Below are 23,087 nucleotides of genomic sequence, written 5' to 3' on the forward strand. Positions count from 1 at the left end.
CATTTCACTGCAGTGGAGGTTCAACGGCGTCATTTCAATTTGACGGAAAGGTCCTATTTGGTCCAATTTTACAAAAATAAAGACTGAATTGAGATGCCGAAAAAGAAAGGGACCTATTTGCAATTCCGGATGAAAATAGGGACCTATTGACACATTAATCTTAAAATCTAATAAAAATCATATTTTTTATAATTTCTCTACTTTTATTTTATTTTTTATAATTTAATTATATAATTAAATATATTTAAAACCTCGAGATGCGCTTAGTCTCTTTTCTACGTGAACATTGATTACTGAAGCATATCTTTTCATCCCAAATGGTTCTCCTCAAACTCCCTGACACTGTCTCCAGCTACGGCCACGGTTTGCCGGTATTTTTCCCTTTCATGTTCCGATGATGTGTGCCCTCCAATTCCCTTAGTTCTGACATTTCCAATTTCTGCGTGTTTGTCTCAATTAATTGACCACCTTTTTCTCTTTCATCAATGGATCTCTCAGATGAAACTGTCACCCCAGCGAGGTTATTTTTCATCCCTTTTTCTCTTTTCTGCTGTGACACTTGTTAATGTGTCATTATTTTCATTCTCCTTTGGAAAAAGATCATCTTTTTTATTTTGGGTTGCTTGCTCTTGTTTTTCTAACTGCTAAAGAATGTATGCAGTTATGAAATATGAAGAAGGTTGAATAGACTACTGATCAGAGAAGCCATGCATGGCTTTTTATTTATGTTATGTTTGGATATATGTCTTAGGATCACAAGCCGTTGTTAGAGAAGAGAATAAATGGTATGATTTAGACAAACTTCTGGAAGAAGAGAAAATCAGAAAAACAAAATGCATGTGATATGTTTATTTTTATTTTTTATCATCTGCATATTCATTTCATTTCTTATTTTTCTCTCTTGGGAGTACTTCTGTTAAACTTGTCCAAAAATGCCCAGAGAAAAATGGAAATGTTTGTTTCTTTTAACCTTGGAAGGAAGTTAAACATTTATTTTATAAAGCTTAAAACCAGCTTTTAGAAAGAAAGAAAAAAAAGCTAATATAAGAGACCCGGAGCTGCATGCAAATTAGAGAAGTCAAGAGATCTTTACTGAAAATATAGTTTTTATTTTTCTGACAGAAAATTCTCAAAAACTCTTCTTGACATGTTTCAGTAAAAGATGATTTCTAATTTATGTACAAACTTGTAAAGTTTATTCAAGCAAAACCTCAAAATAAACTAATTTCAGTCACATTTCTTCTTAGTTATTGATTATTTGTTGTTTTCCTTGTTGATTTCTCAGTTGTTGACAGTAATGTCAAGTTGTGTGATATGTAAATATTCAATGAAGGTCTTACCCTTACAATCTTTGTAACTCACAATAGTTTTGTGATCATCTTCACACTAGTTGACTTACATTTGCACAATGGAGTACTTCAGTAGTAAGATTAAGTTTTAGGGAATTTCATTATTCTACACGCACGAGTACATAAACATTTATACAGTGCTAATATACAGGAAAAAGTAAGCAGCTGTGTGTGTTTGTATGGACTCTTGAGCAGTTGAGATTGTCTTTTGTTATTGCAGTTTTAAGGATGAAAAAGAATCCTTGAAGAATGACTCTGCAATTGGCAGCAATGCTTATAAGGATGTGACAAATGATAAAACCTCTGATCTTCAACCTGTGCCATCTTACTCTTCTGGTAAAGGTTTGCCATATGCACCTGAAGGGTGGCCTAATGCTGGTGATGTATGGGGCTGGAGAGTGGCGGCAAGGACTGCCAAGGGTGGATATTTTACCGACAGATACCTTATCCCCCCAGCATCTCTTCGGAAGGGTTCTCGCAGGCTAGAGTTTTCAAGCAAGACTGCTGTCAGTAGATATCTTCACTCAAATTTTCCTGACATGAGAACTGAAGCATTCTTTGCTTTGTTTACCTGGCTGATTCCCTCAGCTGAGCAAACCCCCACAAAAGGTTAGCTCAAAACAGTTTTACAATTTTCTTTTTCAACCCTGTTCTGTTATTTTTTCATTCATCTTAGCCCGGTTTTTTTAATTGTTTTTATTTTGGTATTGTTTCCATTGGCTGTAGTCTAAGTATTTCAATTATTTTTTCCTGCATAAAAGCCCTTCTATTTGTCTCAGTTTACTTAGTCATAGTTGATACTTTTCCTCCATGAGTATCACGAGCCCCTACACCAAAATGGTTCACGACTTTTATTATTTGATGGTGGACTTTCTTCCTTCATGCTTCTCCTTGTGTGAGGGTAAGTACTACTAAGAGGCCAGTGATGGCTCATGTTTTGTATATTTCCTCTGTTTTTTCTTTTTGTGTGGTGGGTCAGTTGTTTTTCTAATTGATGAGATGAGTTGGGATCTTCTTATTTGCTAGAAAGGAGCAAAGCAAGAATCTTTTTGCTCTGAAGTTTGTGAAATAAGTCATTATCCTCTTATTTGCTACGTAGTAACTTGACTTCTAACTCGTACCTTTGCAACTTTTGTTGCCCCTCCATCTTATGCGTTTTTCTTATTCCGATGTATATGGCCTTCTAACCTTACAATCACCAGAGACAGTACAAGATGATGATACTGGCACCCTGAGAAAGTCAAAACGGAAAACTGAAAGTAGCGGTGGCCTGACTAAAAATAGTGGTGGCCCGACTAAAAGTAGCGGTCGCCAGTCTAAGAAACGGTTCGCCCTAGTTCCTGTCGGCTCCCTTGTAACACCTCTACAAGTTGCAAATTTCGATAGTTATCTTGATAACTTGGAGGACATGCTTGATATACCTCTTACTGAAACGACAGCATCGGATCACCCTACTAATGCAGATATTGAATCGATAGAGTCTTGCAAGAAGAAGCTTTCTTCCCTTCTTGCTCTAGATTTCCCTTCATTGGTCTCAAGCAATGATGTTGCAGAAGTTGCAATACTTGCATCGCAAATTCGTGAAGATCCCAATCTCACCGTTGATCAACTGTTCAAGTTAAAATTGGTGGAACAAGTTCCCTTGGCTGCTGAGGCCTTCCTTGAGGCCAAGGAGAGCATCGAAGAGGTAGACAAAGTCATGGCTGAGCTAATGGCAAAGAAACTCAGAATTCCCAGTCTCAAAAAAAAGTACAACGATTTGAAGGAAAAAATGTCTGAGAGAGAGGCTGAAATGGACATAAGTGCTTTATCTATCACAGAAATTGATGATCAAATTCGGCAACTTGAAGCAAAACGGAAAAGGATATCTGGTGCCCTTGAAACCATGCAGAAGGATAAAGATAAGATCAGTTCTGAGCTATCAAACGTTACCGACTCGATTTCAACCCTTGTTCATGAGATTCAGTATGGAATATCCCAGAAATCAAAATGGGATATGAGGAAAGCCAACAATGTCCGACGTGTAGCTGAGATACAAGAAAAGTTTCTGACTTTAAGAGGGTTAACGTTTTAGTCAAACACCTGTGGTGTTTTTGACTGTGTTAAGAACTCTTTAGCATGATAACTATCTATGCCAGTGATGTATGTAATGTATTAAGGTATGTTTCTAACTAATGGGTCTGCATCTTTCTGATATGTGGTAACTTCTGTATTCAAGTTAAAACTGCACATGGACCTCTTTTGCCGATCCGTTTATTTTAATTTCTATATATTTTTCATTTGTTTTTATGTAGATTTAATATTTTATCAATGATATATATATAAAATGAGTAAAAACCATTGTAGAAACTAAAGGAAAAGGAAAAGTTATTTTTCGGTAAACACTCTTCATGGTGTTAAGAGGGTGCATACTTTAATTTTTAAAATTTTGTAATTTATCTTACATATTAATACTTAAAATATCTTTCTATTAATTTTTTATTATTCAAAAGTATAATATCTCTTGAACAGTATATATCATGTTATGCTTCTGATAATAACAAAATCATTTGATTTAACTTCAATTTTTTTTTTCAGATACTATTTTTAAAAAGTTACTCAAATAAACTCATTGCCAAAATATTTACTTAAATAGGCCTAGTCATTGTGCCATTTTAGAAATAGGGCTCCAGGATCGGTTTCTCCCATCATTGTAGTACCGTTAACAAAAATCAATTGGAATATATTTTTTCAAAAATTGAATTTTCACCTAATTTATTCTTACTTTAATTTTGTAGGAAAAATAAATATAAAAATTAATTAATTTAGCTAATAACTAGAATTTAATATAGAATAAAGAATTATATATAAAATTTATAATTATTAAAAAATATTTTTAATATGTGATTATGATTACGATTATTAATATTTACTTGAGTTTAAGATAATATTAAAAATGATACAAAATATAATTAAGAGTAATACTAATAATGATTAATTATTTTAAAATTATGTTGTGGTAAAATTAATATAAATTTTTTTAAAATATTGCTAGATATTTTTAAACATTAAAATGTTGATTTAAATTATTTTATAATAAATTAAAAGTCTGTTGATTATTATTAATTTAAGTCAGATTTACATTTTCTTAAATATTAATAATAATATCAACAATGTAAGTGCATGTGAATATAAATTTAATTTAAATCATTAATTTCACATTAAGTTTTATTAATAAAAAATTTAACGGTCTATGTAATTTCTTATTGTAAAATTAGGATAATTCATTCTTAATAATAACTTTAATAAAAATGGATAGGCGTTGAGAAGAAGAAATATACAAGAATTGTGTAAAAGAAATGTGAATAAAGAAACTATTTTTTATGGACTGAATGTAAATGAACAAACTAATTTTGGAGAAACACACAACGTATGTTAGAGTTGCTATATTTTACAAATTTAAGTAATATGAGTTATCCAGGTTACTTCGTCGTTGGCCAATAAGAACTGTAGGTTATGGTCTCTCTTGTAATATTTCATTTTAATAACATTTAACTATTAAAATAAAATATTTTATTATGAATCTTAAGAAAACAAATAATTCAATGTATATAATATATTAATACAGTCTTATTAGAACTACAATAATATCATATATATATATATATATATATATATATATATATATATATATATATATATATATTCTTAAGCTACTATACTATAATTTTATTATAAGACTATACTTAACAATATCTAATATCGTTAATCGTCCAAACAACTGACTCCTCAACAATAAGAAGTGTTTCTACACTTACATCTTCTTCTCCTTATACCAATAAAGTAATCATTACAAAAAGAAAATCACAACATACAACATACAAACAAACAAAAAAGGTAAACTAATTTACAAAAAGAGTATCTACATAAAACATATAATTTAAGTTATAAAATTTTATCAATCATTCATCAATACAAAAATTTCACAAGAAAATACTATAAAAATCTCAATTATCCAAATACAGACATGGATGTTGAATCTTGTGGGGTCTTGTAGTTGTGATGGCCAATGAGTTTCACCTTACCATACACAATGTCAGTCTATTAACATCTTTATGGCCAAGATAAAACCCCTAAATTAGGACTTTCTACACCTCTCACCACATACTCAATTCTACTATACTTGAGCCTAAATGATTATTAGAGTGTCAGGACAATCTCCAACATTTGAACTCTCATGTTAATACATAATGAAACCAAATTTTAATTCTTTTATGGATGAGTATCAACCATCTTCACACATATCACATACAAATAATTCTTTTAACAACTTATAAGATTACATTAAATATACAAAACAATGAACATAGAAGATTGAATAATTCTATTAATCTCGGTTAATGAGATCATCCACTTGCATAACGAGTAGTGCTTGAAGGCCACTCGATTAGCGACACAAGCTCTGGAACTTAGAGATTAAATCACTCATAATTCTTCCAGCAAAAAGTTGTCATGTTCAGCACCCACAAAGTCAATGAACTCTATAACTTTAAAGTCACTTAGCGAGAATATTCTTGCTTAGCAACTATCAAGTCAGTGACTCCTGGCCTTGGCCTCACCAACGACACAATTCCTCGCCCAACAAATCTGCATAATTTTGTAGAACATAATTATGCAAATTTATGTTATTTCAACCCTATCAATACCACATACAGAGTCACCAAATTCGAATTACACAACATTCACAAACTAAATTCATCCCATTTGCTATACCATTTAGACAATATTCCCAAATTCCATCATACAAGTTTAATTAACTAAATTTATAAACTTAATCTCATTTAAACGGGTCATATTCATCACATAACTCAATCATTTAGGTAATTCATAGTACAATCATACAATTAGCAATTTTAACATATTTAGAGCTTAAAAATAGTGTAATTAGCTTTCTCCACCTGTGACTCGGCTCAAACGACTTTAAAACACATCTAACTCTACATAATGTTCTTTGTACACATAAAAACATTATAAGAACGATCAAGACATACCATTATGATCATTAGTCAACAAAGACTCGTATTGATGACTTAAACGACACATGCAACCAAAAGTATAATTAAATGCAAAGACAAAATAGATTGGATCGAGAGAAAAGGAGCAAAAATCTAACGAAGAAATATCATATCTTTAAACAAATGAACCGAAAATAAGAACTCTTAAAGAGAAATCATAAAACTTTAGAAAAGTGATTTCTAAAAATATTATGTTTTAAAATAATGGAACTTATTTATAAAAAATTATTTATACTAAAATATTTTAATATTAAAATAATCAAATATTATTATTTTTAATCATTATCAATTCTAAAACACCCTTTTATAAGTTTTTAAAGGCCTAAAAAAACTCCTGAACTAAAATATTCAATTTGTCTAGTGTATTTTCTTGCGGACTTCTGGATCAGCTCGTATGACTGCTTCACATTACTATCCCTAAAATTCTCTCAAAAACTTATGTAACCATTTGTAATTTATTGATTTAAATAAATATTAATATTTTATAAATTTAACTAAATTTTTGTTAAAAGTATTTTTGTTTAAAATACTTTTTGGTTTAACCCTATGTCAACTCACAATTTTCTCATGAAATAATGTTATGATTTGAAAAATGTTAACACATGTATAATTTATTGGCTAAAAATAATGTAAATATATTTTACGTTTAAAAAATAAAATAAATATATTTTTTATTTTGAGACGTTTTTTAAATAATTTATCTACTTCATCCTATAAAAACAAAATAAAATTAGAAATTATTTAAAAATGTTTACAGAACGAGTTTTTTAATCGAAATAGGGTTAAAAGAGTTAATTAAATATTTATTATTATTTTTTTATCATTTTTAATTTCTTTTAATATTAGACAAAAACGACTCTTGGACTTTTAGTTCATTCAAGAGAAAACCACCTATTCACATTTTGTATTGTGTAGTAATTTCTGCCTTTTCTTCAATTCTTCCACACACCTTCTCTATCTTTGTCAATGGACTCTAACCAAACCCAATGGGGTTCTAAGGCATGGCATCTTCTCTCTCTGGTTCGTGCTCAATCCCCTCTCATCCAATGCATCACCAACTTCGTCTCCATGGACATCGTCGCCAACACCCTCCTCTCCGCCGGCGCCTCCCCCGCCATGCTCCACGCCGTCGAGGAGCTCCCTGACTTCACTCCCCGCGCCGCCGCCCTCTACGTCAACGTCGGCACTCTCTCCCCCTCCTGGCTTCCCGCCATGACGACCGCCGCCCAAATCTGCAACACGGTCCACACGCCCTGGGTCCTGGACCCCGTCGCCGCCTCGGCCTCCGCCTTCCGCTTCGAAGCCTGCCGGGAACTGCTCCGTCTCAAGCCCACCGTCGTCAGAGGAAACGCCTCTGAGATCATCGCGCTCTCACTCGCTTCCGCGGAACCGAACGCCAGTGCTTCCAAGGTAATTAATCAATACAACAATTGAATTTCTTAAAATAATAATAAATAACAGTAAATTATTATTATTATTATTATTATTATTATTATTATTATTGAAGTAGATAGTAGAAAATTATGTGTCATTTTAGTTATTCAAACTTGAATATTTTTTTAGTCTTTTCAAATTTAAAATGTTAATTTCCTAAATCGAAAATATTTAAATCTAAAAGGAATCTTTGAAACACAATGTTTTAGTTGACGTAGATTCATTATTTAGAATTGACATAACTTAAATATTAGAGGTCGAATTTTTAATTTAAAAGAATTTATTTATAGCATGAATAGGTTTAGGTGGTTAATAACATTTTTTTTCTTCTAACAATTTTGGAGATATGGTTAATCATAATTTTAAATTTTCAAAAGTTAAATTATTAAATAACGTTTTAAGAGTAATTTTATTAAAACTTAAAAGCTAAAACGTAGGAAGGAAAACAAGAATTGTATTGTCATATGTTATAGCTCATCCATTATATTTTAATTTTAAAATAAAGGCTTAAATGAATTTTTTTAGTATAATGTAACCAAAAACAAGAAAGATGGAAGATAAAACGAAACTACATTGATGTGGTAGTATCAATACAAACTCAAGCCACAATAATTATAAGGAAAGGAGAAAAATGAGGAAAAAATAACAAATAGAAACATTTCAAACACTAACAAATTTTTAACTACGGTCAATTATTTTCAAATTGGAAGATTTAAAAGTCTTTTAAATTTGGAGACTAGGAAATATTTTTAAGCTTAAAATAACAAAAAATATTTTTAAAAATGAAGTACGATTTAAATACGTTTGTGACTTATCACGAGCGTACAAACGAGTCAACTTAATTTGAATAAGAAGTAAAAAAATGTTGTAACTTAATTGACACCATTATTTTGTGCCCTTATGAGTCGGTGAGTCAATTAATTTAAACATATTTTGTATATTTATAATAACATTTTAATTTTAAAAGAAAAAAATTAAAGTGTTAATGGAAATAATTATAATAAAAAAATAGTTTAATAGATCAGTTCGATATTTTATCTTATGTATATTAAAACAATTTAAAATGCTATTCATATAAGAAACCCACTTTTTATCATCGTATATTAAACCTTAACAATTTATCGACACTAACAGAGTGCCATATCATATTTGAGTAATCGATATATCGATATAATTTATGTAATTTGTTATTGGTAGATATGGTTAATTTTTACACTGCAGTACATGGAAACTAAACTCTATTTTTATATTTTCATTTTTTTTAATTTATAAAGACAACAATTGACAAATTTTGTTGGCTCAAAGTTTGTCATATGAATTAATAAACATATTAAACTTCATTATTTATAAAAATATTCAAAAGTAAGCATAAACAAAATATTCTATTCTTTATTTTTACAAATATTATGTATTATAATTGTTCTTTATTTTCAAATCGTCTAAATAATCACTTGATTTATGTAAAATGGAACTGGTGAAAGGGTTCGTGAGATTTGTTTTGAGGGTGATTGTTTCTTCTGGGTGATTATTTTTGGGATTTAGAAGCCGCGATTGAATCACGAGGGTAAGCTGTTGTTGTGCCTGAACGAGATAATTTACTAGTGCACTCTGCATTTCTAATAGACTGTTTCTCATAGATTATCTAATAACCTTTTTGTGGGAGTAAAACATCAATTTGGTCTCAAAAAACATTGGCACCATTGGTCAATTTTATTCCCTAATGGTATAAAAAAGAAAATATAGTACTTGAATTTTCACAACTCATATGGGTAAATTTGCTTTGTCCAATGTTAATACCAGATATTGTCAAGGGATTGATCGGTGGAACCAGATTCGTAGATTAAATTGATGTTTTACTTATTCTTCCAATGATTTTCTTGCAATAAACATTATTATAATGGTTGTAAATGAGTTATGACTAGTGGCCCAGTGTGTCTTCAAGAAAAAAAAAAGGGAAAAGAAAGAGATGCTTGAGTCTCACTAAAAATTCAACCAAACATTTTCGATTTTTTATCTCCCTTAAATCTGAAAATATTGTTATTACGCTATGTAATATAGCTCCATTGTCAAGGGTGTGGACAGTGTTCACGATTCAATGGATGCAGTTGAAGCAGCAAAGCTCTTAGCTCAGACAAGTGGTGCCGTAGTTGCAGTGTCAGGAGCCACTGACATTGTGACGGATGGAATTCGAGTTGTTGGTGCTCACAATGGGGTGGCCATGATGCAGAAAGTAACAGCAACTGGGTGTTCAGTCACTGCACTGATTGCTGCCTTTGTTGCTGTTGACAAGAGTCATGCTTTGGATGCGGCAGTGTCAGCATTAGCAGTATTTGGCGTCGCTGGTGAGCTAGGAATGAAGATGGCCAAAGGTCCAGCATCGTTGCGAATGCACTTGATTGATGCACTCTATGGACTTGATGAAGCTGCCTTGAATTCTCATGTTAATATCACCAGTCTGTGTTAAAAATATGAAGATCCTGCATGCGAAATGGTAATTATCATAAAATCCTTATGTGCCATAATTTTCTAGGAAAAAAATTTCACGTACATCTCTCGATTTCCTATCAATGGTATCCATTGATTGAACATGATGAATGTGGATTGTTAATTCGATGACATGGTGCAGCAGAGATCCCTATGACAACAATCACTGGTAGCTACTTAGTAACGATAGAATCTTCATATGGTTTAAAATAACTCACGATTTCAATCCTTTATCAGTAGTATGGTCATCATTTTGTATGTATAGGTTTTCCTGTTCAGATTTAACTAGTAATTTGTTTCGTGTATAGGATTTGATTTGGTGGAAGACGCTTATGAACTCCTGCTGCGTTGTTAATCATATTGTCAACTGGTAGACTAGTGTATGAATATGAACTAATAAGTGACATTTTCTTCCATTTCAAGATTCATATGCAGTAAACTCTCTTTCATTGTCTGAATTTTTCTTGATTATCTTTCATCATGCTTTGCTTTTTTTTCTTTTTTTTCTTTGCAGCTTATGTTGACACCATACAATGCTAATGCCTTTAGAACACAATGATAGCTTATTACTGATTTGCTTCATTTTTTAGTTTTACTTGTAAACTGCCATTGACTGAGTTTGAGGCATTTATTGCTACTGCTTGTATTAAAAAATAAAAATCCGACCACAAATACTTAAAGCGCCATAGTGTATCATTTTCTGTAAAAAAAAGAAGAAAAAGCAAATCAGCATATCTTTTCTTGGGAACACAACTAGGATTTCAAATACATTCTGCAAACGGTATCAAACTGACAATATACAAGACCAATCTCAGTCATCAGTGATCAAACAGCACCCAGTTTTAGTATTTCAAATAGACAGTGATCCTCAGCAGCGTCTCTGCACCATCAGTGGAAATCTGTCCCGGTGGGATAAGAGCTCTCAGTTCTGCAAAACCCCTTGCATTCTTGTACTTCCCTGTGCCCCCTAGCACAGATATTCTTGACATGGTGCTTCCTATCTTATACAGGCCATAAAAGTTCAAGCTATCACCATATTCCCCTCCTTCAAACAGGGCTGTAAAAACCATCATCTGTCTAGTCCCATCAGCTGAACTTGCCACATATACTCCTTGAGCCTTCCCAACTAGTTGGGACCCTCCTTCAGGTTGAGAGGTCAGCATATCATCAATGACAGTTATTGTACCAAAGCCTAGTCCCAGTCCATCAGGTCCTAACTGCAGCTGGGCAATGTTTTGGTTGTTGTTGTTGTTACCTGAGTTTGGTGCAAATGAAGTACCGGCCAATCCAGTTCCTAGTGGAATACCAAAAACTCCATTGACAGTGGGGTTAGCACCGTTGGCATTGGGGATGGGAATCGCACCTTGAGGTGTGTTGAATCCTACTGGCGTTGCAAACGGTACTTGACCACTGTATATGCTTCCCAGCAAGCCGGTCACTGGTCGAGCTGTTGGGTTACTACCCCCCAGAATGTCGTGCATGTATAGCTCAATAACAGGTTCTTTCCCGGTGGCTGCAATGGGGTCAACTGCTGCAACAGTTATTGCCAAATTTGCACAGGCAAGCAAAATTGCAAGGTAAGCTGCAGTTAGTGATCCCATAGGCATCTTATTTCCAAGTGTTTCGTAGGTAGATGCCATTTCTTCTATATGGTATTGAGTTTTATGAGAGGATGTGAAGTACAATGCATGTCTTAGTGTTATATAGGAGGGAACACACAATGTGTTGGAGTGGTTGAGACATAGATGATAATGAAGTTGTTGAGCTTAACAGGAAAGTAGATTAGTTGTGCCTTATACTCAACCAAATCAGTCAACATTTTCAATGGCATAGTTTAGATGTAAAGAAAGAAAGTGCCTGTGCTATGAGGTTCATTGTGTAGTTTTGCCATGGAAGAAAAATAATAGTGTGCTGTGTCATAATCACCCTTTAACATGTAATATTAAACATAAAAATGACAAACCATATATTTTAATTAGTTTAATGAAAATTAAAATATTAGGATAGCTTTCTGTTAAAAAAAAAACTCATTCTAAATATAAAGATTAAAAACATATTTAAGCCCAACTTATATCATCTCAGAGATAAAGAAAGAAATCAGAAATATGAAGAGTCAGATTTTTCCTGCTAATGCAAACTGTTAGAAATACCAGTAGCAGTGTACCTTTGACATTAAAAGAGCAAAGGAGCACCTGTAACAAACATATTACTGCAGATTATCTCTGATTTATAGTTATATTCCTCCCTTGAAAAAGAATAACATCAAATTGAACTAGATTTTATTATTCATAAGCTAAATTATTTATTCTTAGTTGGGAGCATATCTTTTAAAGTATTATGGCCAAGAACACTATTTTAAGAGATATCTGATAGTGTGATCTTACCAAGTAGCAGGACAATAACACAGCTTATAACAAAATGTCACCATAAAATGTTAAAACCTTGGTAACTTTTAAGCCTAAAAACAATTCAAACTTACCTATTTGTAGTAATGGGAAATAACGCAATCAGACCTAAGCCTCTTGGGAGGATGACATAAGAAATTGATTTACCAACATGTCAGGCAGGTAAGTGAATGTTCGGATGCAGTGCTTATTCAGAAATCAAGCTTCAAACACCAACACTACCATCCTCCCCTGAACTGGCCACTTTATCAACGAAGTTAACCTGTATACTCCACCTAAATGATTGTTGACCAATTAACAATAAAAACTACTCATAAGATAGTTTGGTTCAAACAAAAAAGATGAAATTATTTTCATTCAAATTAATCATGTTTATTGTTAGTTTAGGTAACAAAAGGACGTCATTGGCTGGTTTCTTTCAATATTTCAACTTCTGTGGAGTTAGTTTTCCTTATGTAAGGACCACCAAAACCTGTTTCAGATACTATTCTAGTTAAACCACATCTTCCCTCCATTAATAGCTTCCAAACTTGGAAATATCTACCTCTAGCAGTAGTAGCAGGAGTAATATGTTTTGTCTTTAGTGGGCAATATCTATAGCCTCCAATTTTAGATTGTATATAATAAATTAATTTAGTCTTTACATGGAAATAAACTAACTAGTCATTTTTATGGTAACAATATAATTATTAGGTTTAATCACAATAACAGATAGTAGATATTATATGCAGAATTCTTACATCAGTCTAGATAATGTACTGAAATATTTTGAAGTTTAATTTTAAAAAAGTGAATTAAAAAATAGTATAGTTCAATTTTTTTATTATTTAGTTTAGTATAGTTCAATTAGCTACTCTTTTTTTTTTAGTTCAGTTTAGTTTTTTTAACATCCCTAATTCACTTATCTCTATCAAAGTAATTAATTATTTTATCTTAAGTTTATAAACTTAAATATATGTTATTTGAAAATTGGTCGAACGATACATTTCTAGAAGAAGAAACTATTATTCACACTGTATAATTTTTCTATCATATTACATGGTTTAACAACACCAACATCTCAACCCATCTTCTAAGTAAAGGAGAAGGTAAAACATGCATCAAAGATATGCACCTCAATGAAGAATATGAAGTTAACTAAAATAACAAGAAGGAAATGATATGAACTACACATATACAAAGTAAACAAAGTTTTGATTATTATAGCCCAATTAAAATTTGATTAATTTTTTTGCATTTTAAATAATACACCTTGGTTTCAATTAATGTTATAGTCTGGTGACCACTGCCACTAGCTTTCAAGTTGTTTGCCATTCCAAAGCATTTTAATATATATATATATATATATATATATATATATATATATATATATATATATATATTACATTAATATTTTGCCTTATTGAAGATTAACTATGCTGAAGATTAAATTCATAGAAACCTTTCCTTCTAATTTTAAAAAATAACAGAGTAAGATTTAATATTGATCATTAAGTCATCCCATTAATCAATCATAATATGATCCATAGCCAACCAACCTAGAAGTTACAAATTCTCAAGGAACAACTCAATTACTACATCAAATACATTAACAAAAACACAAGACCAACACTAATCACAAATGCATCCACATCACCACCATAGTTCAGTAGTTCAATACAAATGAACAGTGATTCTGAGCAGTGTCTCAGCACCATCAGTGGAAACTTGCCCTGGTGGGATAAGAGATCTCAGTTCAGCAAACCCTCTTGCACTCTTGAACTTCCCTGTGCCTCCTATCACAGACAGTTTTGACATGGTGCTTCCTATCTTGTACAAGCCATAAAAGTTCAAGCTATCACCATACTCCCCTCCTTCAAAAAGTGCTGTGAATGCCATCATCTGTCTGCTCCCATCTGCTGAACTAGCCACATACACCCCTTGAGCCTTCCCAACCAGTTGTGATCCCAACTCAGGTTGAGAGGTCAACACATCATCAATCACAGTTACTGTGCCAAAACCAAGTCCTAATCCATCAGGTCCTAGTTCCAATTGTGCATTGTTTTGGTTGTTGTTGTTGTTTGGTGCAAAGAGGGTTCCAGCCAAGCCAGTGCCCAGTGGAATGCCAGTGACCCCATTCACTGTGGGAATGGCACCATTTGCATTGGGAATGGGAATTCCACCCTGTGGAGTGTTGAACCCTACTGGGGTGGCAAATGGCACTTGACCACTGTATATGCTGCCTAGCAACCCTGTCACAGGCCGTGCTGTAGGGTTACTGCCCCCAAGAATGTCATGCATGTACAACTCCATCACAGGTTCTGTGGCTGCCATGCAAATTGGCACTGCCATAAGTGCAAAGGCAGACAACATTGCAACACAAAAACCTGCTGTGGATGATCCCAAAGACATGTTTTGTGCTTAATTTGTTTGTTTTGGGAGAATAGAATGGTTATTTTGGATTGACTGAAATGGAATTCAACTCTTGGTCTTATATACTAAGGAATTAACGCATTGTGTCTGTTTGTGTTGGAGTAGTTCTGAGAAATAGTGGTAATGAAGTTGTTAATACTATAACAGATTAGTTGTGCCTTGAGCAAATTTGGATGAGCCAAATTTAGATTGGTTTCACTTTTGAGTGATTCTTCTACATTAGATAGGAATACAGGAATAAAACAGAGTTAAATATTATATAAGAAAAACAAAATTCATAAACTTAATGCTTTGAAATTTTAAATTAAAAGTGATGTCAATTCTTATACGAAGGTTAAGTTCATGTCACATTTATATAATTTTTGAAATTCTACACAAGGAAACTTCAATGTTTTAGGCTTTAAAAAATGTGTATGAGTTTGTGGTTAATTTATACGTTGTAATAGACTCATAAGCCATATTTTAAACTTTTTATGTTTATGCAAAATATATGTACATGATTCGCAACTTTAATCGCCAGATAAATTTAAACTTCACTTAAATGACTTTATTCTCAAGTTTTTGGTACTGTTTTTTTTTTTAAGTTGGATAATTAAGAAATTAAAAATTTTGGTTTTTAAATATATGATATTATCATTTCACGGGTTTATTAAATTAAAATAATTGTTAATTATCTGAAATACTGAAAAATTATATGTATTTAGTTTCTTCTGTTACTTATCTCATCAATTGTAATAGTGGTTATGATAAAAATGAAGTTCAGTAACCAAAACAAAAATTTTAAAATAGTTTATATCATTGGAAGAGCCAACAACAAAAACAAAATATAACTAAATATTTATTTTCAAGAATTTAAGTTAAAATTTTATAATTTATTACTAACCTGTGTATTAAAAAAAATATCACTTATACATTTTGATCCAAAAGTCATTTATGCTTTTAAATTTTAATAAACTTTTACTTTAAAGGAAAAAAAAGTTCCACACATATTGTTACCAAGTAAATAAATAACTTTTATTTATAATGTATATAAAAGCGTAATTGTTAGGAGAATTTATATCAGAAGAAGTTGTCAACAATTTATTTTAACATATTCCTGATGTAAATTTAAATAATGAAGTCAACAAACACTTAACACAAATTGCTGCCAACTAAACCATTAAATCTGTGGTCCACAACAGCAAATCCAATCACAACTTTTATAACATTACATCATATCATAACCTTAACCATTATTTGAATTTAAATACTGTGACAATTAACACAAACTGAGATATCAGAACCATGATTATATACTACATTTGAAAATATATTTCAGCCAGGTCTACCACGTAAAGCAAATATATTATCATTTTATTTCATTTTCCACTTTTTTTCCTTTCAACCATTAAAGAAAAAGTGAGTTAAAGAGTAAAATATACTAAGGAGCAGAAAAAAATTAAAGGGGAGAATTTCCCTTTTTCTTGTAAGAATGTTGATGATTTTTGTGATTGTTAATCATGGCATAACCGAGTCAACTGTCTCCTGCACAGTTCTACCATTATTCATGACTTTGTTCTCTCTCACAATTGGTGAAATCAGCATCCATACTGTTACAATCAAATAAAAAGAAAACAATTAATATATAAACATAACATTTGTTGTGTTGTTAATATGAATGAATCTAGTGAAAATTGGAAAACACTTTTTTTTTTTGTGCATGTGTACATAACATAGATTAACTTACTGTAAATTGTTGCAGCAAACCACTCATTGATAACTCTCACCCATGCACTCATCCAGCCAACATCAATGCTCCACCTGGTGGTTTGAAAAGAAGATATAATTAAGATGTCATAAATCATATCATGATCATACACAAAGCATAGAATGACTATAAGATGAATTAGGTTCCTCACTTTCTTGCTGAGTTATTCAGATCCCAACTGATGAATAACATTGCAAAGTACATTGCTCCTAAGGAGAATACCAAATGAAAAAATCCATAACTGTAAGGAATATCATCTTCCTCTTCAACTTTGTCTTCTGAAAACTGAAAGGGGCCAAAAAACACTACTTTTACGATTTTATCATCAATATCACACTTACCTTTTCTATCTGTAGTCATAATAAGGAACTGGCTTTGCTTTGATTCAACATTAATCCTTTTTTGGATATTGAAAAGGCCATGAAAAGATTATGGTCTAACTTTTTATAGAGGGATATTTTTCTCTTAACTTTGTTCATAAAATTTTATTCAACTTGCAGCATGCTTGAGTTGTCTTGTTAGATCAAACAGAACGTGAAAAGTCTTACATCGATTAAAAGTAAAACTAATTTAAAGTATATAAACAGAGACAAACCTCGTCTTGTAAACCAGTTTTATAAAATTAAGTTAATTAATCAAAATTTTTTAAAATATTAAGAAGTACTTAAAATATTTAAGAAGGTTGAAAATATGATTCACCTGAAAGGATTTGGAATCAATGCCTGTGGAAAAGGCTGCTATCACAATTGCAAATATGGCAATAAGGAAGCCCTGTTAAGAAAATAATATATGATGTAAATAACAGGGTGACTGAAACATTCATGTAAACAAACATCATAATAGGAGAAAATCTGCATTTTAATTTTAATAAAAAATAGAAAAACAAAATAAGTATGGCACAATAAACTAAACAAACATTATTAGAATATATTTTAATATCATAGTAAACATTCTACCAAATCTGCCAACACTGAAACAGAAAATCTACTTTTTCTAACCTCAATAATTACCTATAAAAGACTGAAGAAAGAATGAATGCTCAGGAGTTTTGGACTCCATGGAAATGAAGAGGAAGTAAACAAAGTTTTTGTTTTTTGAAATTTAACATGAAGATGCACTCAAAAACTTACAATTATAGTTATCCAATCACTGTTTCCTTTCTCTTGATTCTTTGTCTGACATCTTGCAGTTGCAGGCTCACTGAAACTCCATGATGGAGATCTATAAGTATACCATCTCTATAAGGAATTTCCAAATAAAACATGATTTGAAGTTCACACTGAATCAAGCTATCACATATATAATCAAATCGAACCCTCTTTAGTAAAATCAAAGTAATGATCATTATAGAAAAAATTTATGACTATATTTTATAGATTAATAAACTAATATTTGAGTTAAAGCGATATTATAGTGTGTTTGGTTGGACTTTTGAAATCTAAGGACAGTTATAGAGTATGTTTCAGAATCTTTACCTTCTCAATGCACACCAACAAAGAAAAACAATGTAAGAAGCCATAATCCCTGAAGATAAAAGACCTCTATTAACCTGTAATAATTAAACATATAGATTATAAACCATACTTTTTAATTATTTTGATGAAAATTAAGATATTAGGACAGCTTTCTGTCACACATAAATTCTCATTCTATATACAAACATTAAAAACATGTTTTAGTCCAACTAATATCCTCTCAGGAATAAAGAAAGAAATTAGAAACATGAAAAAGTCATACTTTTCCTGCTAATGCAGATTTTTAGAAATGAATTTGGAGTCCCTGCTGATTTTTTTGTTTCCAAAATACATTGATAGATAATGATTTTGATGTCAGCATCAGTGTATTTTTAACGTTCAAAAAAAGACAGTAAAAAACCAAATTGAGAATCTAGAGTGGTCAGAAATAACAGTAGCATTGTACCTTTGAATGTAAGGAAACAACCATAATTGCAGCAAGTAGAATTGCTGTCCAAGTGATGAAAAATAGATTGAGAGAACATGAAGCTCTTGGAGCATATGTTGTGTACAGATACACAATTCCACACATAGAGGCAACATAAAACAATGTTGACATCAAAAGTCCAAAGGACCACCTGTCACTAACACACTATTATATACATTATCTCTCATTTACCGTTAAAATACAATCCAAATAAAATTACATCATAAAAAGTTAGATTCTTTAGAAAACAAATTCATACAACGTTTTTATTTAATTCTATAACTAAATAAAAACATAACTTTATAATCATCTTAACAATTCTTAGAATAATTAACTTTTTCTTCCCTGATAACTTAACTTTGATGACTTTATCATCAAAAAGATATAAATAAATAAAAATCACTATCAAGTGGTGATAAGTAAGATTCACAAGTATGAGAGTATTAATACTCATTTAGTTAACAAGGGTAATTAATTAAGATACTCAGTTATTTTATAAATTGTAAATTGTATGTGCTGAGAAATTTAGATATGCAGATATCCAGTTAAGTCAACAATCTGTGAGTAGAAAGTGTTGAAAACATGTGAACATTGATTTTTCAAGTTTAGCTATGAAGTTTTGCAACAATAATGATGTGTAGCTACCTCTGCTTCCTTTCTTCATCTGGAATCCAGTACTTATTCCACCAAATGATAAATTGGATGACACTCACAAGTTGTAGAAGAAGAAAAACTCTGAACATGAACCACCCATTCATGTAAATAACAACCTTGTATTGGTAAAACGAAAAGGTGAAAGATTTGAAGCTTACCCTGCACCAATACGAGCAACCTCTCCTGCAAGATTAGAGAAAAATTATATAAACATGTGAAATGAGTTCAAACTAAATAAAAGATTGACACCACTTTTTTCTGATCATTAGAAAAAGATTATATATATGTAACTTGAATCTAATATACTCGAAACATTAAGTTTATTAGTCTTTTTTCTTACATGGTGTTTAACCTTGTCATTTTTATTTAATGTAAGACTTAGACTCACACGTATTATTCTCATTATCTAACTATATTCAAGGAAATGGCAAAGAAAGAAAGGAGTTATCTTTTCAAGGGAAAAAAAACAATATTCTACTCAAAGCTACTTGAATGATAACCCCAATTACTTTTAGTACTGTCTAATGGTTAAAACTATGAAAAAGAAAGAAACTTACCATATATTTGAACAAGTTCTGAAGGTAAAAAGAAAGGGAGTGCCATTGATACAAGCAGTATAATAAACTTCACTTCCCAGTGGCCAGAATGCCATAAATTCCAACTTTCATGTAATTTTCTTGTTTTGACTGTTGTGAGAAACATAACTGAGAAAAATATCTATTTCATTGTTAAGGAAGATAGTTCGTGTTATAAATCATCATTCTAGCATGTTCTGTTTGGAATCCAAATTAGAAAGTTATAAATTCTGTTGTCAGTTTAAGGATGTTGTTCGCAGAAGATACTAGATTACTACATAGTAAGTTAATGAATGAAAATTGGTTTGTTTAGAGGGTTATATCCAGAGATACAGTAGCAGTATATAATGATTCGTCAGGGAGCAGAAACTCTGATAACTGAAAGATACGTAGCATCCTAAACTCACGCGAAGAACTCCCAGTGCATGAAAACAGTCTTCTCCTTCTTTTCCACAAGCTTTGATATCTGTAGAAAGTAGAACAGTATCAACAAGAGTGAGTGACAAAATGGCCCTAACATCTTTCACTTTCAAGATATCCAGGTTCCTGAAAAATTATTAATGGATTATCTTTCCACTTTGAGAGCTTCATCATTAAGAAATTGGAGCATATAACTTTTTGCAACAATAAGTCTGTCTATTTTAAGATTTTTCTAGGAGATACATAATCATTTGCCATGACCCTCCTGATCAACTTTGAATTAACCATTTGATGAAACTTTCGAGGGAGGATTCATGGGAAATCATTCACAATCATAAATATCTTTTCGTATAATCGTTCATCTTAACTAGACACATACATGAATATCCTTTCGTATAATTGTTCATCTTAACGAGACACTCTGATACTACTCATGGTTCTATTGAAGTAAGAATTCACTAAGAAAACATATAAGACCTGAGCCTGCCTACATAAGTGATTGTTACAATTTTCAATTCAAAACCTTAAAGCAATGAGTCCATGAATCCTCACTCATTTTTCTCATTTCGACCAGTATAAGATTTAGACTCGCAATTGGAATCCATCGTTATTATTTACTGTAAAAAAATTCTGAAAGACTGGAGAATGGAAATGGATTGATAGAAAATTAACTTACGATGAATAAATGGTAGAACACCTTGTCCATAGTCACGGAAAAACCAGGCAATAAAATTCATTATCAGGAATAGAATGCCAAAATAATAGCGAGCTCTCAGTGATTTCTTTCTTCCCTCTGCATAATGAACCCTGTTTAACTCCAAAGAAGCAATCACTTGTACCTGAAGCACACTCAGTGAGTCCCTTAGATTAACATGTGCTGCTGTTGCTTCAGTTGTTACTTCAGAGGCACTCATTCTACAATCAAACCATACAATTTGATCAACCACCATCAACAGCACTTATCAAACAACAGCAGTGTCACATACCAACAGTGTTTCAAATATTACCAACTATCAAAATGTGTACTAATGTTGCACTAGAAACTAGATTTAAGTTAAAAGATAGTGAAGTGTGCTCAAAAGATGGAAACACCCCACAAAGATGTTCATCTTACAAACTACTAAAGGAGAACAAAGCCAACTTAATGATGCTCATACAAGAAACATTCAATAAATAAAAAACCTCTGATTTCAAGTAGATCATGGAGTAAAAGTTATAAACTCAATGCAGGAAATGCCTGTTATTGCATGAACCAACTATGAAGTTCTCACCTTATTTTGGTAAGAGTGCAGTCTCAGAAGCAAGACGCAGCAGAAATGGAGAAATAGATAATGGGTGTCTTGTTAAAAGAAAATGGCAAGTCTGAGCTACAGAAGCAGCAGGTTGAGAAGTGTATTTGAAGACAGAAGAGTAGTATCTTGAAACTTGTGTTCACACCCGTTGGAATGGATTCATAGGAGCAATGTTGTTGGTGTCCACATTTGACATGTTGTGATACTTTTACACATCAACTATATCTTTTGTCTTTTCTTTTTGACTTGTGCATCATTTCAGTAAATCTTCACATTTTCTGCTATCCATAATATTATTCTAAGTTACAGAGAAAACAGCAAATAGATATATTGTTAAGAAATCTAATTACCTTCTACGAGTAGAAAAAGACAGCTGTTTGATGAAATTGTCACAAGTTCTTATGCTATTTCAAACTCCTATTGTAAGACTCACTCAATTGCTGTGTTTTAAACTTGATAGCAGCTAAAACAATAAAGTATTGGGTGGTTTAGAACCAATACATCTATTTGGTTTATGATAAAAGTTAATAACATTCAATTATATGTCACGTAGTGATAGCAAGAAATTGTATGTGACATGTATTTAAATTTTTTATTTATGATTAAAGTTAATAATAACATTCAATTATGTGTCATGTACATATTATTAGGGATCATGATAGTATATGATCATCTAATCATTTTTGCACTAAATAGATTTTAGGAATCTTTATTTAATATCCCAATAATTTGGATATACACCTTATTTGTGTAGTTGTTAAATTGCAACCCAAGTTTATATGACTTACATACTAAGATAATTAATGTATGAACAAAACTATATCATCATTTTCTTTTAGTACTTTCAATTTAAAGAGTTTGGACGTTTATCCAACCTTGTACATATAATTACTTTTCCCGTGTACTTTATTTCATTCAAAAAATTATCATTAAATTTGTCTAAAATTTCCTTTTAACCCTTTAATTCAAAAGAAGGGTAATAATTATTTTATTTTTGTTGAAGAACATACTAGTGAATATAGGACAGATTTTCATAATATAAATAGATATAAATTTTATTTTCTAAGTTGATTCTATAAAATTAAATTAGATTTAAAATCTATTCTTTAATATGATATCAAAATCATCATAAATTTATTTTAATGAAATTGATTGAGTTTAGACTTATTTTTTAAGAACTTGAAAAAAAATTAACTTATTTCTATAACATCAATTTGATAAGGAGATTATTATATTTATTTATACTATAATTTTTTTGTCTTTAGTAATTGTAAAATGTCTAACAAATTAATTTATATATTTTTATATGAATTAAATTAA

The 23,087-nt window shown here is 31.3% G+C and overlaps 4 protein-coding genes and 1 pseudogene across 6 annotated transcripts; 2 read left to right on the plus strand and 3 right to left on the minus strand.

The window, feature by feature from the left end:
- The first annotated feature begins 286 nt into the window (after positions 1–286).
- LOC124845480 (uncharacterized) lies at positions 287–3,636 on the plus strand. 2 transcript variants are annotated; one of them, XM_047322583.2, is made up of 3 exons: positions 287–520; positions 1,570–1,958; positions 2,552–3,636. In XM_047322583.2, exons 1-3 carry the CDS (start codon positions 486–488, stop codon positions 3,421–3,423), a joined length of 1,296 nt encoding a protein of 431 aa, XP_047178539.1. In that variant the 5' UTR covers positions 287–485; the 3' UTR covers positions 3,424–3,636. The 2 variants fall into 2 exon arrangements, with proteins under 2 accessions (XP_047178539.1, XP_087952110.1); XM_088095984.1 differs by having other exon boundaries at positions 2,558–3,636.
- A 3,651-nt stretch (positions 3,637–7,287) lies between these two features.
- Positions 7,288–10,781, plus strand: LOC124845478 (hydroxyethylthiazole kinase family protein). 2 transcript variants are annotated; one of them, XM_047322581.2, is made up of 3 exons: positions 7,288–7,813; positions 9,909–10,328; positions 10,630–10,781. In XM_047322581.2, the coding sequence occupies exons 1-2, from the start codon at positions 7,370–7,372 to the stop codon at positions 10,299–10,301; spliced, it is 837 nt and encodes a 278-aa protein (XP_047178537.1). In that variant the 5' UTR covers positions 7,288–7,369; the 3' UTR covers positions 10,302–10,328; positions 10,630–10,781. The 2 variants fall into 2 exon arrangements, with proteins under 2 accessions (XP_047178537.1, XP_047178536.1); XM_047322580.2 differs by having other exon boundaries at positions 7,289–7,813; positions 9,909–10,781.
- Positions 10,782–10,896: 115 nt separating this feature from the next.
- LOC124845479 (dirigent protein 16 pseudogene) lies at positions 10,897–12,147 on the minus strand (annotated as a pseudogene).
- Positions 12,148–14,201: 2,054 nt separating this feature from the next.
- LOC124845476 (dirigent protein 16-like) lies at positions 14,202–15,187 on the minus strand. Its single transcript, XM_047322578.2, has one exon. It carries the CDS (start codon positions 15,115–15,117, stop codon positions 14,380–14,382), a length of 738 nt encoding a protein of 245 aa, XP_047178534.1. The 5' UTR covers positions 15,118–15,187; the 3' UTR covers positions 14,202–14,379.
- Positions 15,188–16,330: 1,143 nt separating this feature from the next.
- On the minus strand, positions 16,331–21,909 carry LOC124845475 (Serinc-domain containing serine and sphingolipid biosynthesis protein). Its single transcript, XM_047322577.2, has 13 exons — positions 21,747–21,909; positions 21,152–21,390; positions 20,445–20,521; positions 20,038–20,197; positions 19,639–19,663; positions 19,472–19,561; positions 18,806–18,977; positions 18,361–18,434; positions 18,016–18,085; positions 17,585–17,656; positions 17,037–17,170; positions 16,865–16,938; positions 16,331–16,727 (listed from the first exon to the last, which is right to left on the minus strand). The coding sequence occupies exons 2-13, from the start codon at positions 21,387–21,389 to the stop codon at positions 16,636–16,638; spliced, it is 1,278 nt and encodes a 425-aa protein (XP_047178533.1). The 5' UTR covers position 21,390; positions 21,747–21,909; the 3' UTR covers positions 16,331–16,635.
- Between the last annotated feature and the right edge of the window lie 1,178 nt (positions 21,910–23,087).

Source organism: Vigna umbellata, chromosome 8 (genome assembly GCF_029865625.1).
Source record: "Vigna umbellata cultivar VRB3 chromosome 8, Vumbellata_1.0, whole genome shotgun sequence".
Taxonomy (NCBI): Eukaryota; Viridiplantae; Streptophyta; class Magnoliopsida; order Fabales; family Fabaceae; genus Vigna; species Vigna umbellata.

Excerpts from the sequence above, each read along its gene's own strand:
- LOC124845480 (XM_047322583.2), top strand. The coding sequence starts at position 486 with ATGGATCTCTCAGATGAAACTGTCACCCCAGCGAG. Across the intron at positions 521-1,569 it reads GAAACTGTCACCCCAGCGAG|TTTTAAGGATGAAAAAGAAT; the intron begins GTTATTTTTCAT and ends TTGTTATTGCAG. Across the intron at positions 1,959-2,551 it reads TGAGCAAACCCCCACAAAAG|AGACAGTACAAGATGATGAT; the intron begins GTTAGCTCAAAA and ends TACAATCACCAG.
- LOC124845478 (XM_047322581.2), top strand. The coding sequence starts at position 7,370 with ATGGACTCTAACCAAACCCAATGGGGTTCTAAGGCATGGCATCTTCTC. Across the intron at positions 7,814-9,908 it reads CGAACGCCAGTGCTTCCAAG|GGTGTGGACAGTGTTCACGA; the intron begins GTAATTAATCAA and ends TCCATTGTCAAG.
- LOC124845476 (XM_047322578.2), bottom strand. The coding sequence starts at position 15,117 with ATGTCTTTGGGATCATCCACAGCAGGTTTTTGTGTTGCAATGTTGTCT.
- LOC124845475 (XM_047322577.2), bottom strand. The coding sequence starts at position 21,389 with ATGAGTGCCTCTGAAGTAACAACTGAAGCAACAGCAGCACATGTTAAT. Across the intron at positions 17,171-17,584 it reads TTGATTCCAAATCCTTTCAG|TTTTCAGAAGACAAAGTTGA; the intron begins GTGAATCATATT and ends GGCCCCTTTCAG. Across the intron at positions 16,728-16,864 it reads GTTTGCTGCAACAATTTACA|TATGGATGCTGATTTCACCA; the intron begins GTAAGTTAATCT and ends TGATTGTAACAG.